We start from the raw sequence: 19,136 nt of genomic DNA on the forward strand, positions 1-19,136 counted from the left end.
TAACCAATTTCAAGTTGTGCATATATTAATCTTACTGTTTTTAATTAAAACAGACAAGCTTGCCAAACAGGCGTTGTCACTGCTGCTAAAATAATCTAACATATGGAATATTACAGTCATAAACACTATATTTATTTTTATACATATATTTGCCCAAACTAGGATAACCCCCAACTTTTTAACAGGGACCTGAGGGGGGAAGCAATGCGCTATCCTTCTGTCTGGCATACCCTGACTGAGGAGAAGAAGAAGAGAAGCCACATTGCGCAGGCGTACACCACGTACACCGAGGCATCGAGCTCTCTCGGCTGGATGCTAGCAGGCTAGTGAACCTAAAGTCTGAAGGGGGTAAACACGCAACGGTGGGGAACAAGGGCGACCCCAGCACCCCTTCAAAATGGCCGGACAACAGTTCCAGTATGATGACAGCGGCAATACGTTTTTCTATTTCCTCACGTCCTTCGTCGGACTTATTGTGATCCCGGCCACATATTACCTGTGGCCGCGGGATCAGAACGCTGGTAAGGCCTGCTGGCTGGTTCTCTGCTAACTTGTATATCTTATTAACCCAATAACCCTGGCTAGACGAAAACTAGGTGCGGCAAACATATCAGCTTGTAAAAAACTAACTAGTTGGCGTGTTCTTGTCTTCACAGCCAGGAATATACCATTATGCGAACAGAAGCTAACAAACGCCAGAAATATGATGCCCATGTCTCTTCTCTGTCTGCCTGGGCATTTAGCCTGCATAGCATGTTTTTGGTTGTTATCATTAAGCTAATTCCTTATATAATGTAAAGCTTCATTTGTAGTTCTAAATTGTTTCCTCATGATCTCGGGTTTGCCCTTTTCGATCTCATTCTGGAGGTCCTTATCTTAGTTCTGCTATCTGTTTGTCAACAATACATTTATTCCCATGTAACTTAATCTGACGAAGTTCATCTGTTTGTTGCTGAATAGCAGTCCCTGTATATGGATGCCTAAAGTGATCCATTCTGTTAAATTAAGTATCAGATTGAAATCAACCTATTACCTCTGTGTTTGACATTTCTTTCAGATTACAGGGGTGTTATCATTCTGATAGTGCTGTGTCAGTAACCGCCCCCTCTCCCATCTTCCTTTCAGAGCAACTGCGTCTGAAGAGCCTGAGGAGGGTGCATGGGAGGTGTCTGTGGTATCGGCTCAGGTTGATGAAGTCACAGCAGAGCATCATCCCAACACTAAAGTGAGTCCAGAGAACTGGGTCGGACTTTATTTTTTATTTTTAATGAACTAAAAGGCAGGCACACTGTAGGACACCATTTCTGATCGGTTTATTGCAGCATTTTGTAGCACCAAGGTGCAATCACTTGTGACGTGAAAATCCAAGCAACATTTACTGGGTAATTCTGGAGGGAAACCTCTCGTGTTTGGATCAAATGTGTTCAGTTGTCAAGAAGAGGTGGAGATGATACCTAACTTTTAAAATGTGGGATATTTTGAATTTCGACCTTAGAAACCTCATCACTCAAGGGTCTTAATGAAGATGTAGATGTTTGCCTGATTTTGTAAGGGGGTCATCCTTTTATTTACTGTGAAACCTCCAGGGACACACCTCTAGTGAACTACTGAGATGTTGTAATTTTCACTCACTTGAAAGTCCCCACCTCAAGATATCCCTTGTCTAACTGTGGTGTAGGGACTTTTTTTTTTATAGCCCAGCATATAATCAGATTAAATGTGTATTGTTTTTTATTATTATGTGCAATATCGCCACTGTGCCTGTGGCTTTGGCTGTCTAGTAGCTGTTGTGTATATTTTGATGTAAAAGATCTTGATTGGTCACATGACTCTGATTAAGGATGGTGCTTTACATTGCTGTCCGACGAAAAGCCAAGAGCTAGAAATGCCTTTTTGTTTTTTTGAGATGCTATTCCTTCTTATCATGGCTGATCACCTGCTGGCTTTTGTTCTGAGTTTTTTTTATTTCTTTGTAGAGAAATTATTTCCCTGTAGCTGGTGACATTTTACTAATCCCCCATTCCAGGACTTTGTTTCACTCAACAATTACACAGATGTGTCTTGGGACTGTGTGAATATTCTTATTTGGAGCTGTTTGCTCAGTGTGTTTCAACATGTAGACTGAGATGTGTGCTAAAAGGTCGGGCGTTGCATTGTGTGGGCAGCTTGTTGAGGGGAGGGGTTTGACTGCGTTTTGTTTCAATCTCTCAGTGATGTTTGTTGTCTCTCTAAACATGTTTTATAGCCTGACATGTTTTCCTCAGAGCTGTTTATATTCAATCTCCATGAGCTTTTACAGCAGCTTCCCAGCAGTTTGTCTTCTGACGCCCGTATTTAATAACTTTTGCTCCGTCATTACACTCACATCCTGTTTACCCTCTAAAATTTAACATTTAGCTTTTAGAAAAATCTCTTATATCGTAGCATTTTTGTGCGACACTGATTAGGACTGCACACTCCCGCATTGTTTTCATCGTGATATCACTGGATGCAAAGTGAATTGGTTTACAAAAGCAGTATTTGACTGTTATCTCTGACTGTTATTTCCCAAGTATAATAGTCAAACTTTGCATGCCAATAAGATATGCAGCCTCACATACACGTGGGAGTCAGATGAAAGCACCCAATATGTTAAAGGTCCAAAAAAAAGAGTTGGATGAGAAAGAGACTCTTATCTTTTTTCTGCTCATCACTGTCGCTTCACACTTATTACAATCTTTACGGGGGAATCATCTTCTGCATCCCTAGTTATGCTTTCAGACATCTGAGCTGGTGTTGACTAGTGAGCTGTTGTTGTGGCAACTGATTGGGCATATGTTTTCTTATTTTGCTGTTGTCATGGTGACAAGTTCAACATCCATGCGTAAATGACAAACTACAACAAACCAGAACCTCTGGTCCCTTCTGCTCAGCTAAGATAGATTGATTGTACTCTTCTGTTTCCATTTATAAAAACACAGCGACGCTGCGCTCAACATCCCGTACATTAAATGCAACCTCCTAGTCTGTTAAAGACATAGTTGGTTTTTGTTTTTTTTAAGTATGCCTGAGTTGTTACTATGTTGCCTGTTGTAGACAATTCTTAGCGGGCTCTCTGTTGGGAAAGCCCCTAACAGAGAGCCCGGATGGTAAAAAAAAGTGATTAGTTTAGAAGCCTTGTTTTTACACATTTTCTCACCTTTGTTTTCTTTGTCATCATTTTATTTCCTGCCAGAAACACCTTTGTAAGTTTAGAGCAGCTGCCTAGTTTGGTCTGGAGGTGTTTGTAGCTTTGACCCGGGATCTGTCGGTTTGCTCCATCAATATTAAAATGAAGGAAAGAGAAGTTAAAAGGATTCTTTTTTTTTTTTTTTTTCCTAGGAGACGAGAGCATATCTCTAGTGGCCAGATCGTATGTTTACTGTTTTCATCTAGAGAGAAGATAAACTGCTTCTGGTTTCTGATGATCCATGGGATACTTTCAGCCATCAATGCAGACACATTTTTTTGTTTATTCCAATAGTTACACATTGAACAACTGAGTGACACAAAACCAAGTGTTAAAATATCAATATCATTGCTTAGTTATGCTTTTGAATTGTTTAAATGGCAAGAAATCCCTGTTATTGCATCTTATCTGTTAAAAGCTGTACCACAGCGATATATAAGTAGCCTTACTTCCTAACTATAAATGTAAGCTGTAAAATTCCCAACCAATCGTCTTTCCCAAATGTTTTTCTTCCGCTACCTCCCCCTTTTTTTTTTTTTTTTTTTCAAGCATTTCTCCACTGTGGTTTCCACCACTGTACTCCAAAAGTGTGAATAATAACACCCAAAAGAAAAGAAGACCATGTTCAGAGTTTCTAGGAAAAAAACAAGATATTCATGACGATAGAATGATTTCTTTATCTCCTCTTTGTGTTTGATCCTTTTCAGAAAAACGGCCTTGCTGTTTGGGTGGGCTGTGTTCCTGCTGCTAGCCTACAAGGTGTCCAAGCTGGACAGGGAGTACCAGGAGTACAACCCATATGAAGTCCTTAACTTGGACCAGGTAAATTCATCCCAGTTATGACTTTGTGTTTTTCACAATCACTTTAATGAAAGGGCAGCAGCGTTAAAGTCAAACCTAGTTTTGGCTTAAATGGTGAATATGTTGAAGGAACTTGTTGCTTTGTCTGGGTTCTTGACTCCAGGGTGCGTCGGTGTCAGAAATTAAGAAGCAGTACCGTGTACTGTCTCTCAAGTACCACCCTGACAAAGGCGGTGATGAGGCCACATTCATGAGAATCGCCAAGGCCTATGCTGCGTAGGTGTTTTATTTTTACTTAAGTTATATCAACATTTTAGTTACTGTTTTGAATTAATTGAACATATTTTGTCTTTTTGTTTTGTTCCTGTAGTTTAACCAATGAACAATCGCGACAGAACTGGGAAACGTATGGTAACCCAGATGGACCAGGAGGTAAGCTAAAGCTACCTGTGTCAGCCCAACCTCTACAGCGGGCTGCCGATACCCACTTTACTTTAAATTCATCTATTTGTTTTGCAATTTATTGTAGCTTTATTTCATGTGCACACCACAAAATGTAAGATGTAAACAAAGATGAGCTTTTTAAAATCTGAAATATATGTATGTATGCATGACACAAATAAAGGGCAGCTCTTATTATTTATGTATTTTCTACAAAAACAAACAATGACAATTGCATAAAGTTAAATATGAGGAAAACTGTAAATAAACAAACACTGGTCTTAATTTGGTGATTAATGTAACCCCCAAATAATGGAGACTGTAATGTTTACATGTTGCATACAAATTACTTTTTTATGACCTATAGTCATCATAGTTGCAATGCACTGTATACACCAAGGTTTCCTGGTTTAAAATTAATTCACTTGGATGGTAACATTGTTTTCACAATTATGTGCGATTAAAGCAGAATACAGTTAAATCATTATGGTTGACTGCACAAAATCTGCACATCAACACATGCAGGCATAGTGTTAATGAAATATCAGTCTATGCATTTCCATAAAAACTGATTCAGACAGACTACAATTTTAATTTCATCGAGTGCGCTCTGCAGCTTAAAAACTTCGTCTGTGACGTTGGCAGCATGACCACTGATGTGCACGTACCCCTGCAGCCGGAGGACTCTCTTTACATAAAGCAATCTGAACCAAAAGTCGTGACGTTTGTTAAAAAGTTTAGAGGAATAAAGATGTATTCCGTAAAAGTATGAGCTGACTAAAAAATAATGATGTTTATCGACTGTTATATCAGACAAAATTATGTTGAGTCACGGAAGGCTTGCTTTCTTTATAGTGAGAATAAACATGAAACCAAATAAATGTTATTTTCCGATTATGCTGCTGTTCTTCTGTGGGAATGTTTTGTTACATAGTTACTCAGAATGGCACACCCAGGATAGTTTTGCATTGTGTTTGTGTTGAAGGATTTTTGCTTTTCTAGCTCAGGACAATTTATTTCAGATCCCTTTTTTCCCTTTTTAATCAAAAAAATGCATAAAAACAAAACCCTGTCCATTTTAAAAGAAAAAAATCTTTAAAATAAAGGCAGCAGGAGGTGTAGAGATACATAAAAAGGCTCCTTTCCAGATGTATAACCTTTTTTCTGCTCTGGTCCATTTTATTCCTCCTTTGCTAGCCACCAGCTTTGGTATCGCCCTGCCTGCCTGGATCGTTGACCAGAAGAACTCCATGCTGGTATAATTTTAGTGCCAGAAATAACTCCAACATTGTTTGGGCTGATATTTCTGTTCCTTTCATTTAAATGTCACGCCATGTTCTCCACTGACAGTGAGACTTTTCTCTTGCAGGTGTTGTTGGTCTATGGCCTTGCCTTCATGGTCATCCTTCCTGTAGTCGTGGTAAGCTTTACGCAGGATTTCTTTTAAACTGGGGTTTGTACTGACTATGGTGTTCTTTTAATTTACTTTGCTTCATTTTTGCCTGTGTGCTTTAGGGCACATGGTGGTACCGCTCGATCCGATACAGTGGAGACCAGATCCTCATCAGCACCACGCAGCTTTTTATGCATTTTATGTACAAAACACCGAACATGAACATGAAACGTGAGTTTTCTCTCGTCTGCCAGTGTTTTCCTATGCTCTACCTTGGCTTTTATTTAATTGTCGATGCCCATGTACTTGATTGGTCGATCTTCTTGTGTAATTACTTATATTACATTTAGCTTTAGGAGTGTTTAAGTCAAATAAAATAGCATTTTTATGTGGGGTTTTGTTTTTTATGCTGGAACTGACCGAACCTGCCTTCCAGGATTAACCATGGTGCTGACTGCAGCCTTTGAATTTGATCCTCGCAGCAATAAAGAAGCAACCATAAGACCCACAGACAACATCGAAGTGCCACAGGTAAAAACAACTGAAGACTGAAGTTAATAATGACTTTCCTAAAAAATGGGCGTGGAGGAAACCCTCAGAATCTTGTATGACCGTCTGACTAAGCTAGGCTGTGCAACGTGGTAACCCCCAAAGCAATCTGTTTTGTGTCTGTACGTTTGTTGCAGTTGATCCGTGAGTTAGGGAATATCAATGTGAAGAAGAAGGAGCCTCCGTTCTGTTACCCATACAGTTTGAAGGCCAGGGTGTTGGTGCTTTCACATCTGGCCCGCATGGAGGTGTCAGAGGAGTTAGAGGAAGGTGGGTTGAATTACATTTGAAATATTTAGTTCATCCTTTGTTGTTTACTTCTTTTAAACGTAAACATTTCTCAAGCTTCTTGTTTGCAGCTAAATCAAGTCTCTATTTACCAGCCGGGGTCTCAGCTGTGTTGTAATTTTGTTAATATAACTTTGTGTATTGCGAGCATATGCCTGTAAAAGTCTCCAGAGTTGCTCAGGTGGATGAGAATGACTTCTTAAGGGTTCCATTTGGGTAATAAAGCAGCAGCACAAGCTGTTGAGCCTTAATGAGCTTTAGATAAACTGGAACAGACTCAAACACATGGAAGGAAAACAGAATGGAGTTATAAGATCCCATTTTTTACATTAGTTGTGATGATCAAAGGTCATTTAAAGTAAAAATGGTTTACATTTAGAAACATTAATCAAGTTCTGTGCAATTGTTTTGATCAGATCAGAGATTTGTGGTGAGGAAAAGTCCAGCTCTCCTTCAGGAGATGATCAACGTGGGCTGTCAGCTCACCATGATGGCCAACAGCAGAGGAGGTACACACAGCTATGGTTACAGTCCCAATCAGCATCGTGGTGCCTGTGTTTTCTTTCTGTTAGTAATAACCTGTGCACACTCGTTTACCCTTCTTTAGGTTTCCACGCTCCCAGACTGGTCACCATTGAGAATTGTATGAAGCTGACCCAAATGATCGTGCAGGGCCTGCAGGAGTCCAAGTCACCGCTGCTGCAGCTGCCTCATTTCGAAGAGGAGCACCTCCGCTACTGCATTTCTAAGAAGGTACACTTAAAAAAATTGTCGATGTTTGTTGTCAGTCTGTGTAAGGAGATGTCGAGGACTTCCAGTAAATGTTTACTGAGGTGGACGAAGCGAGGTTTCGAACTGGCAACCCACTGGTTACAAGATGGACCCCTACCTCCGCTGCCACTGTCAGCCCCTCAAAACTACTTAAATACATAAAGAAAATGCTTTCTGAAATGAATTCAAAATTTTATCATTATACTTTGTGGCATTTAATGCATTAACAATAAAACTAAATGCAAAAGGTTTTTAAAAAATGAATTGGCATCATCGTATACAATCAGAGCCCCACAAACAAATGCTGCTCTAAAAATGAAACTTACCATTATTTAATAAACTACATTAGTGCACCAGATTATATAAATTGGTGAAATTATGTCGCTAAGCAGTGTGCAATAATTGATTTGAATCCCAACTTAAAATATATTGATGGTAAATGAAACTCTAATGGAATCAAAGTTCAAACTGAAAAATAAAAGATCCCCACGCAAACATCATCAGTTTATTGTTATCACCATAAATCCTGATTCTTGTGATGCATTTGTTTTAAACACTGAGGGTTGTTCCATTTCTGTCCTCTTGAGTCTTAAAAGGCTTGAAATAAATTGGAAGAAATTCTAACAAAACTAAAGAAAATTCTTTAAAATCGATTTAATGGACAACTAAGATTTTTCTTTTTTTAGTTTAGTATTTTCGCGCTCCATTTGGCCATACTCAGGGATATGCAGCCCCTTATATGGAGACATAGCAAAGCTGGGAAATTAAGTTATTAGAGCAAATATTTTCTTCTGAAATTGTAGTAGTTGCAGTACACATCTATAAGGTTTATATATATTTTCTTTGTGATAGAAGAAAATAAGAAACTAGGAGTTCTTTTTAGCCTCGACGTACACTTAAAAACTAAAACGCTTAATTTTGATTACTACAAAAACAGTAGATGGCAGCAAAATAATATCCCTAGAAGGTGCCTGTTTGTGAGTTATTTCATATTTTACTGATTTGCTTGTTTGATAAAAAGATGAAAAGAAAATAGTTGTTTTGTATGAAACGCTAATGAGTTGTTCTCCTGTCCTCTGATTCGTGTGTTCTGCAGTATAAGGTGCGGACCCTGCAGGACCTGGTGAGTCTGAAGGACTCGGACAGACGCAGCATGCTACGTTTCCTTGGGGAGGAGAAGTACGATGAGGTCATGGCTGTGCTTGGCAGCTTCCCTCATATCATCATGGACATCAAGCTGCAGGGTTAGTCCGGACTTCAACACAGGATAGAATATTTAATCTACGTTTAGTTTTCTTGTCAGGAAAGATGTTAGATGAAACTCATAGATACTTGTTACGGCCATTTTCTGGGCACAATATCTGATGTTTTAAGTATAGATGTGTTAAGTTTAGCCAGCAGCTTTTCACCGTTTTGTTTTTGTTTTGTAGTCCTTGATGATGAGGACAGCAATAACATCACCGCAGGGTCAATCGTCACAGTAACCGTCACCTTAACCAGAAAGCGTATGGCAGTAAGTATCTAATCTGGCTGAATACTATGAGTATCCAGAAAGAAATTTCTTCGTGGTGCATACACTACTTAGTGTCACCACTAGAGTGCATCGTTTATCTAAATGCTTTAAAAGTGTCCCACCATCCCCTTCCTCACTGTTTGTAGGATATGTTTGAGAAGGAACAGGAAGCTTCAATATGTCCTGGAGAAGAAGCTGCCAATACAGAGGAAGCAGTAAGAATAACACGCCATCTTTGATCTGGAGATGGATGAAGTCACTGTTTCTAAGAATCTTACCATAACTAAAATAACATTTTTAATCTGGTCTTTAAATCAGGGAGAGTCTAATAAAGCCAAAACTAAAGTGTGGCAGAACAAGAATAAAGGGGCCAAGAAGACCGCAAAGTCCAAGAAGAAGAAATTAACAAAGAAGAAAGCCACACCTGCTCCTGTTAAAGCCAAGCAGGCTAATGGCAACGTGGCAGGGAATGTAAGCATCCACAATCTTGGCTAAATGCAACTCTAACGATGACGACCGTCTGGTCTCAGTTTGTCATCGCTATGTTTGTGGTCTCAGGAAGTGGCAGCTGCAGCATCAGCTGCAGCATCTGCAGCAAAAGAAGAAGATGACGAAGCTTCAGATAAAGGCAGCGAGTCAGATGAAGGCGAAGCCAACAAGGATTCCCCTAGCGAAAGAGACGAAGAAAGCGACAAACAAAGCGACACCGAGGTCGATGAGGGGGCTGGAGACGACGAGGAGGTCAGCATGATGCTTTTGTTATTCTCTGATTCTCATTAGATTGTTATTACCTAAAGTAAATGAGGTTGAACCAGCCTCTCAATTGATTTTTCTTTTATCCAACGTTTTAGGAGTGGGAGGCGCTGCAGCAGAGCATCCAACGGCGAGAGCGGGCGCTGCTGGAAACAAAGTCGAAGGTGACGCACCCCGTCTATAGCCTTTATTTCCCAGAAGAGAAGCAGGAGTGGTGGTGGCTGTACATCGCCGACCGCAAAGATCAGACGCTCGTCTCCATGCCCTACCACGTCTGCACACTAAAAGACTCAGAAGAGGTGAGACATCCTTCTAAACAAGCACTGTACAAAGTACCACAGAGAAAACCACCACACATTTTCCTCTTATTACATGTTTGGTTTAAAAATGCAAATTATGTCTTCAAAATAATGTAAATGTCTCACTGCAGGTGTATAAAAATCAAGTATTTATTTGTTTTCTGTAGGGGTGGACCTAGAAATCAGCTCATTACTATAGTGATGACTTTATGGTTGACTGACCCAAAAACAAACGATCTTTTTCTCAGCATCAAGCTTTAGTACTGACAGGTTAGCGCGACAAGACTCTTCAGTTTGGAAGTTGTTACTGAGGACATAAGACTTAAAGTTGCCTGCATTCAGTATTAGTGAGGTGTCTTAAAAACGAAGCTGGAGGATGCGTGAAAGGCAGGTGTCTTATTCTGTGGGGAGAACACAAAGATGCTAATCACACTAGAGTTAGGGTCGCCTCTGCTCCTAATTTTAAGAGCTTAAGGGTCCGATATGGCTAGAATGAATAAATTACCAATCTAATACATAACAGTGAGCTTTTTTTCTCTCACATATTTGGTTTTATTTGAATGAATCTTGTAGGATAAAAAGTATTTTGTGATTATTTTTTTTTGGGGATATATTTTCTTTCTAGATACTCACAGTATTCAGCCAAATTAAATGCTTCTTGCCATACGCTTTCTGTTTAAGGTGACAGTTACTGTGACTATTGATCCTGCAGTGATGTCATTGCTGTCTTCATCATCAAGGACTAGTAAACAAAAACAATAGTCTGTCGGAAAGTCAGAGCTTTTTTATCTGCTTTTTTTTTTATCTTCCCAGAAACTCTCTGATAGGTGCATCTTTAGCTTCCCCTGTAGCCATCTACTTATCCTGAAATCCTTTTTCCAAGCAAGCCTTTGCACCGGTCATTACTCCGTCCAGGAAGGTAGTGTATGTTTATCATGAACCGTTGCGCCTCTTACTTTGGTTTCTTCCTACAACGGCCCAGATTGACAATGAGGTAAAAGCTTAATGAGGGCTCCGTGTAACGCTGCACGGCCAGCTGTCACCACTACGAGGGAACCGTAGCCACAGGAGCTGCCCCCTTTCATGCATGATGGGTCACTGGCTACTGGTCAATTAGGCTGCCACCTCTATAGTTTCTCCTATGTTTGCATTGTGAGATTTGTATCTTGCGTATGTGGCAGATCTGTTTCCGGGACACGTTGCTTTCGCATAACAGACAGGGCTGTCTACAGCAGCTGTCTTTAACTCGCTCTCGTTTAATAATAAATTGACTCATTGCACTGATAATTAGATGTTTGCTACTTGTAATTGCACAGCCTGGTAATCACAGCCCGAGGTAGGATTGGTAAAATTCATAGTGAGACCCCTTTATCACCACAAGTTGGGTAATTTGTGATTACCTACATCGGTGCCCTCTCCTTCTTAGACATCATTTGTAAAGTTAGCTTGTATAATGCAGCCACTTTTCTCTCTCTAAATTAAAGCAACGTAGCAGTTTTATTGAAACTACATTTAGCAGATGGTGATACTATTATAGTCTCAGTCACAAAGCTTTGGTTTGCTGCCGAAATGCACACAGCCTTGTGCAGAATCACTTCAATGGTAAACTGTGATCTTAAAGCGGTGTTTTTATTTCTAAGTTGACAAGAGGAGCTCAACCTATTATAAACGAGTGAGAACCAACGCTTCAAGCGGATTGCATTGAAAAGACAAGTATCAAAAAGGTAACTGAGCAGGAAAAAGACAATATAACCCACAACCTCTGGGTCATGGGCCTCAAAAATATAATAAGATTGTTCAGACCGCAAACCAAATGATACTGCTTTATTCCATATTTTTTTTTAAGTGGATAGGATGAGAAGTAGGTGCATAATATGGAGCTGTAAAATGAAAATAAGGAAAGACTGAGGTTGTGACTTACCGGAGGTCACACCTCAGTCGTCCAGATTAGCCTAGCCTAATTAATCCAACACCAGTGACAGATCACTGGATTAACAACAGGTTTACCAACAAATAAAGGAGAAGAAAAACCGAGTAAGGGGTGAGGGTAGTTTCCTGGACCAAATCTAGCTCCATCGCCTGCCAAGACGTTAGACTCCTCTGAACTGTGACCAATAGTTAAAGGAACATATTAGCTGTCCAGTAGTAAAAGGTGCCACTCTCATGGTCGCTCAACATAATAAGGCTTCTTTGGGTAGCCTCGCTACATCATGTTTAAGTTTGCAAAAGCAAGTCTTCAAGTCATCCATGATACCTGTGTGTGGTGGAGGTCGTTTACATCTTTAAAGGTTAGATTGTTTCGCTGCGGTCTGTTTTCTTAATGTGTTGAACTAAATCTATAACTTTGAAACATCTGAGTTAAATGAATTAGGCTGGACTTTTTTCTCCTAAATAAAACGTTAGACATTTATTTAAAATGAAGAGTTAAGATCAGATTTTAAATGACTGTTTTAAATGACTGCATCTTTTTAGGAGTTTGATGCCTCCTGCTTTCTCTCTTATTTAGGATCATGTTGCTCTGCTTTGGGAGTTAGATCTGGTTAAATTGAATCAAAGGTGTTTCATTTATTTGTTTTTTCTCCAGGTGGAGCTAAAGTTTCCAGCCCCTTCCAAAACAGGCAACTACCAGTACTCCGTCATCCTCCGTTCTGATTCCTACCTCGGCCTGGATCAGATCAAACCACTTAAGGTGATGAGATGGTTTTATGCACATATTCAATGTGTTTTATCTTTTTCTTGTTGTAGTTTACTGCAAAACTACATTTTGTTCAGTTTGTATTGTTTTTCTATATCATTTTAAATTCTTTTCAACAAGCAAAAATGACAAACAAAATCACAATAATTGTCTAAGATAAAATAAACTGTAATACAATCCTTAGCAGTTATAAAGAATGATGCTGTTTCTGCTGCTGGATTTCTCACTGTTTGAAATAATGTATTATAGGGACATTAAGTCCCACGTGTTAAAGCAGCCAGTGAGAACTGATGGTGTATCAGGTTCTTGTTGTTCTAATGCAGCTCAGCAAGTCACATTAGCTGTTTTCTAACCAGTTTATCTTAATAGACTATATTTAACAAGTGATTGTTAAAGGTACGGTAGTTGGGCTTCTATTGGGCATCCAACAGAAGTCTGTGTCTTTGTACCGTTTTTGGACATTCAAATATTCAATACCAGTGTTAACAATAATTTAGGACACTACCACATTTATTCCCATCTAAAATGAGTTAAATCACATCCCGTGTACACGATGGAAACTTTGTTACTCAGCATTTTAGAGGACGTTTTCCCTTCAGTTTGATGTGCTGCTGACTGTTAAAGTTGGAGTAAACATGGAAAGATTTAAAGAGCAGCTTATGAGTCTGGTAAAGGATTTAAAATGTCTCAAAAGAATAAGAAATCAGCCATTCATTTGTACAGAAAACAGTGTACAAGCGGAGGATGTTCAGAACAACTGCTTCAAACAGGCTTTTCATACAAGAAAGCCCTCAAACATCTCACATCTGAAAGTGAGGAATGGATCAAACTTTACTCAGACTGATGTCAAAGGCTGGTAGATTGATGCAGGAAGCATCTCACAGAAGTTATTCCAACTAAAGGCTGCTGTAGACCACTAGCTATAAGAGATTCTCCTTGGCTAAAATTTTTGTTCCTTTTTTTAATGAGTTAAACAGTGTTTTGGCTTTTTACCTGTAATTAAATGAGATTTTTTTTTTTGTCCATAGATTGATTAAAAACAAGACAAGATAATATTTCTTTATAAAGGACCGAATGTTTAATGGTTCACATGACTATTATTAATGCATTTATGTATTTAGTTGTTTTTATAATGTAGTCTGTTGTATCTGTTGAAAGATCAGAAGTTAATAGACAATCTTTTTCTGCCAAAGTGACAAAAAGTCCATTTATCTCCACTACCGGGAATGGGTCAACTCCGCAGCGGGAAGTTTGTGTAACATGTTGTTTTACACACAGGAAGCTGTTATGGTCAAGTTAGTTTGACGCTTAAAGAGTCAAATGCCCAACTTTTTTCTCTCTAAGTAGTAATAAGCATTTTAGTGATGTATTTAACTGTTCACTGGACAAATTGACTCACACATGACAGAAAAGGGAATATGGCAGGAAAAGCAAACTGGTATTTCTTCCACAAGCTGCAATGATTTATGATACAGCAAGAAATGTATGAACATTACTATGTTCTGATTCATATACATTTATGGTTAAAAACATATTAACGGTATTTTGCAACAAGTCCATATTTTTATCTTTCATTGTGCTCCTAAAAATACAGACGGTTTCTGTCCAAGTTGGACAGAGGAAGAAATTTGGGTCGATCCAACCATAGAAATAATGTAAGAGTAGAATAAGAAGACATTATTCTCCATATTAATCTTAATATCTGTAAGATATCAAGATTGATATTATGAAGTTACTGGTTAAAAATATATATTTCCAACATGTCATATTTGTTAGTCTTGTTTTAAAAACCCATGTTTGACCTTAACATAAGGGCTTCCCATGAGAAAAGGGATTAAATCTTCAAATATCCAAGAAATGAACAACAACGTTCTTTAAATAGTTGTGCGAGTTCAGGGCATTTGGACACTGGGTGAACAAACAAGAAACTACTACAAGTGCACAAACATCTGTGAGCTGGAGGTCCCGTGTTTTTGGTAGAGATTCTTTCCATCTGCTGAGACGCTCTCCGCAAACCTCAGTAGATTTACTGTTGAACTATTTCTAAGGAGCTCATTAGAAAAAAAAGCTGTAGTTTTAAAAGCATGGCTTTTATTTTTGTGTTTTCTTAGTTGGAAGTCCACGAGGCCAAGGCCATAATGGACAACCACCCGCAGTGGGACATCCCCGACACGGAGGAGGAGGACGAGGAGCAGGAGGACAGCGACGGCATCGAGGAGAGCGACTACGAGGATGAGGACAATGACTGAAGGGGCCGATGAGAACACCTTTTGGGCCCCTCCCCCCCCCCCCGGAGTGGCTGCCCATTCACTAGTGACGAGGAGAAGCCGTGCCTGCCATAAACAAAAACACACGCAGAATGAATAAATCACTGAGGAGAGTTTATACACTCAGAGCCCGCCACCATTTTACTTTTACAATGTCATAAACTGTGACCCCAAGTCCTGCTCCTGTCTCCCCCTTTCTACAGAGACTTATGTCATCGTTTGCTGCAGGTGGAGATTTCTGTGAATACTAACGGGCCTGAGTGTGTGAGTAAATGAGTGTGTGTGCTGTGTAAAGTGAATGTGTTTGTACAGGTATGAGAGGAAAAACACAGTTTGGACTAAAGGAGCTATTATTATAAAATGGGCTCTTTTCCTCGAGGCAGATAAATAACAGCTACATCCATTTGCAAAACTAACAGAAACAAACAAACTGTACGGAAATTGTCCCCACTCTCAATCGTGGGTTTTGAAATCCTGCACCGATGTTTTCCACACCAGTGATACTTTGTTATACCCTTTATCTGCAGATGCGTACATTAAAGAAGCATTGTCTCTTTTGAGTGCAGGAGGGGGTAGCATCCTTTTTTTTTGTTTTGGTGTTTTTCTTTCTTTCCAGCATCACGCCTGCATTTGATTTCAACATTTTGTATTTACTTGTATGTTTAGGGAGATGTCTGCAAAGAGAAAACTGATCATTTATTTCAAGGTGACCATTCTGCCCCTGCAACATGTTTATTTTCTGAAAGAAACAGCTGTTTGGAGAAGAAGCTGCAGGATCTTGACGTATTTTGTTTTTCACTGAGAAATGACAAAATGTGCAGTGTTAAGAGATGTTTGACCTATATTATTTTCTATTTTTTATATGAAAAATAGAAACCCTCTAATCAAGTGGCCAGAGGTCAGAATCTACTTGGGGATCAGGAGGTCATATACTGAAAATCAGCGCATCAAAATAATGGTATTGATGTACTTTTTTTGACTACAAAAAAAAAAAAAACGAAATTTAAGGTAAAATGCTTTGATGCATAAATGGGAATAATCTTGTATTTATTTCTGCATGCTTCAAAACTGCTACCTCTCTCAAAAATCTTGCAGCACATTTTTTTTTCCTGTTTTATATTAATCAGCAGCAGGTTAGACTTTGGAGGTAAAAACAGTCATTTGTGTCTACCATGAAAAAAAATGATCGGTGCATCATGTCATTTTGAAACCAAAAAACAACACAGGCTTTTGAAATGACTAAGAAAGCAATCTATACTCCTGGCTTTTTGGAGAAGTGTATTACTTCGGTTTCCTCTTGTTTTTTCCACAGTTGTAGCACATTCCATTGTATGTCACTGTCCTATAAAGGCCTTATGAATACAACTGAGAAATCACAGCATCCTCTGGTGCTATGCACTGGCGGTTCCTGCGAGCGAATTTTATTTTCCCCATTAAAAAAACATCTAAAGTGTTTCTTTATAGTAAACTGTCGGTCCACGCTGTGGAGTTGCATATCTCTCACCTCGTCATGAGTTAGTATAGTTATTTTCCTAATTTTTGGTTAAATATTTAAAGGCTTGACTGGGATGTTGCTGCCACACATACAAACACACACAACTAAACAAATGCTTGTTGGAAGTTACTTTTGGTTTCAGACTAAATGTCATTTTTCGTAACATAAGCAGAACCAGCTTCCTTTTGACCCTTTTTTTTTTTTTAATCTGGGGATTGCAAAGCAAATGGACCTGTCTTTCATTTAAAGCTTTTTTGTCTCAGTTAAGATGTGATAGCATGTATTCAGTTTTGTTTCGTTCTCATCTTTATTTGTACACGTTTTAAGAAAAATCGGAGCTTCATCCAGCAGCTCTGTAAGCTCTCACTGTTGGGCAGTTTCAGTTCTTACAGTCTTTCATTAAGAAAGTCTGCACATTTATTTTTCTCCAAAACACAAACTGGTGTGTCATGTTAGTGTGGGAGAATTATTGAATATTCTGTCACTAGAGCACAGGCACTTAAACAATACCCCCATCTGGTAACAGGTCACAGCAGGTGTACACCAACAGGTACTCATCCCTGTGCAACAGAATGTAGCGTCAGTAAATTATGCTACATGGGAAGAAATTTAAACTGAAAAAGCTACATTGAGGCTCCACCATCCCTCCCTTATCCAGGTGACTGACCAGCTGGACGCCTCAGTTTGGACAAGAGACTACCCAAATGACTATCGATCTGCCGCTTTTGTTTACAAAGAAGCCGTCATTGTAAATGGGGAAAATATATATATATTATTTGTATTTAAAATCATTTCAAATAAAAACTTTTAAATGAGTTTGCTTGCTGTGTTTCCAAACTAAGAACTGGTATTTAAAATTGTGCTAGATGTAAGAAAATATGTATTGCCCTGTTAAGTTCCGGCCTTGGTGTCAAGGTGTACAATTATAGAGATATAGGTTTAAAATATCTTGGCAGGGTTAGCAAATGTTCCCTAAAACTAAATTCTTCCCTAATTTAAACCTTAAAACACGCACCTCCTTATAAGTTGATGTATTAGTAAGATTTAGGGCAAATCAAATGATACAAATTACAGGTGAGTCTATTCAGCCATGATTTGATTTTAGTAGAAGTCCATGAGGCACTTTTAACTTCACATTAACCAGAAAGAGAAGTTGAACAAAACAAATATATTTTGTTAAATAACTTTGATAATTTTTATCTATAAGCTAAAACACATTACAAAAATGTTGGACTACTTGGATATAGGTTTTGTGAAATGGAAAAATTTTGAAATAGTCAACATTTAGAAGAATATATATATATACACACACACACACACTACCAGTCAAATGTTTTAGATACACTTTCTCACTTAATGGGTCTCTATTTTGACTATTTGTAGATTCTCACCAAAGGCAACAAACCTGAATGAACACAGATGTAATTATATAGTAAACAAAAAGTGCGTGATCACTCGAAACATTTTTATATTTAAATTCTTTAAAATAGCAACCCTATTTCAGTCATCACAGCAAAGGGTGGCTGCTTTAAGATATCTAAAATATTAAACAAAGTTATTTTAAAATGTTTTGTTTGCTACGTATTTGCATATGTGTTCATTCACAGTTTTGATGCTTTCAGTGAGAATCTACGTACAATGTAAATAGTCATGAATTAATGAAATATTCTCATTGAATACTTTATTCTGTACAAAGTTGAATGTGCTGACAACAAAATCACAAAAATCATCAATGGAAATCAAATTTATTAACCAATGGAGGCCTGGATTTGGAGTCACATACAATATTAAAGTGGAAAAACACACTACAGGCTGATCCAACTTTGATGTAATGTCCTTAAAACAAGTCAAAATGAGGCTCAGTATTGTGTGTGACCTCCACGTTCCTGTATGACCTCCCTACAACGCCTGGGCATGCTCCTGATGAGACGGAGGATGGTCTCCTGAGGGATCTCCTCCCAGAACTGGACTAAAGCATCCACCAACTCCTGGACAGTCTGTGGTGCAACGTGACGTTGGTGGATGCAGCAAGACATGATGTCCCAGATGTGCTCAATCGGATTCAGGTCTGGGGAACGGTCGGGCCAGTCCATAGCTTCGATGTCTTCATCTTGCAGGAACTGCTGACACACTCCAGCCACATGAGGTCTAGCATTGTCTTGCATTAGGAGGAACCCAGGGCCAACCGCACCAGCATATAGTCTCACAAGGGGTCTGAGGATCTCATCTCGGTACCTAATGGCAGTCAGGCTACCTCTGGCGAGCACATGGAAGGACGTGCAGCCCTCCAAAGAAATGCCACTCCACACCATTACTGACCCACTGCCAAACTGGTCATGCTGAAGGATGATGCTGGCAGCAGATTGTTCTCCATGGTGTCTCCAGACTCTGTCACATCTCTCACATGTGCTCAGTGTGAACCTGCTTTCATCTGTGAAGAGCACAAGGCGCCAGTGGTAAATTTGCCAATCCTGGTGTTCTCTGGCAAATGCCAAGCGTCCTGCACGGTGTTGGGCTGTGACCACAACCCCCATTTGTGGACGTGGGGCCCTCATACCATCCTCATGGAGTCGGTTTCTAACCGTTTGTGCAGACACATGCACATTTGTGGCCTGCTGGAGGACATTTTGCAGGGCTCTTCCTGTTCCTCCTTGCACAAAGGC

The 19,136-nt window shown here is 39.2% G+C and overlaps 1 protein-coding gene across 1 annotated transcript; it reads left to right on the forward strand.

Moving 5' to 3' along the window:
* Positions 1 to 263: 263 nt before the first annotated feature.
* Positions 264 to 17,289, forward strand: sec63 (SEC63 homolog, protein translocation regulator). The gene is made up of 20 exons (XM_047388477.1): positions 264 to 521; positions 1,126 to 1,225; positions 3,916 to 4,030; positions 4,173 to 4,285; positions 4,380 to 4,441; positions 5,648 to 5,706; positions 5,820 to 5,870; positions 5,966 to 6,074; positions 6,280 to 6,374; positions 6,530 to 6,662; positions 7,097 to 7,189; positions 7,288 to 7,433; positions 8,548 to 8,695; positions 8,882 to 8,964; positions 9,111 to 9,179; positions 9,283 to 9,435; positions 9,523 to 9,705; positions 9,816 to 10,016; positions 12,601 to 12,705; positions 14,823 to 17,289. The coding sequence occupies exons 1-20, from the start codon at positions 398 to 400 to the stop codon at positions 14,958 to 14,960; spliced, it is 2,280 nt and encodes a 759-aa protein (XP_047244433.1). The 5' UTR covers positions 264 to 397; the 3' UTR covers positions 14,961 to 17,289.
* The last annotated feature ends 1,847 nt before the right edge of the window (positions 17,290 to 19,136 follow it).

This window comes from Girardinichthys multiradiatus, chromosome 15 (assembly GCF_021462225.1).
Source record: "Girardinichthys multiradiatus isolate DD_20200921_A chromosome 15, DD_fGirMul_XY1, whole genome shotgun sequence".
In the NCBI taxonomy this organism is placed as follows: Eukaryota; Metazoa; Chordata; class Actinopteri; order Cyprinodontiformes; family Goodeidae; genus Girardinichthys; species Girardinichthys multiradiatus.

Bases quoted from the DNA above. Each gene is read 5' to 3' on its own strand.
- sec63 (XM_047388477.1), top strand. From the start codon at position 398: ATGGCCGGACAACAGTTCCAGTATGATGACAGCGGCAATACGTTTTTC. The intron at 4,031-4,172 runs GTAAATTCATCC...TCTTGACTCCAG, and splicing joins AAGTCCTTAACTTGGACCAG to GGTGCGTCGGTGTCAGAAAT. The intron at 5,871-5,965 runs GTAAGCTTTACG...TGTGTGCTTTAG, and splicing joins TCATCCTTCCTGTAGTCGTG to GGCACATGGTGGTACCGCTC.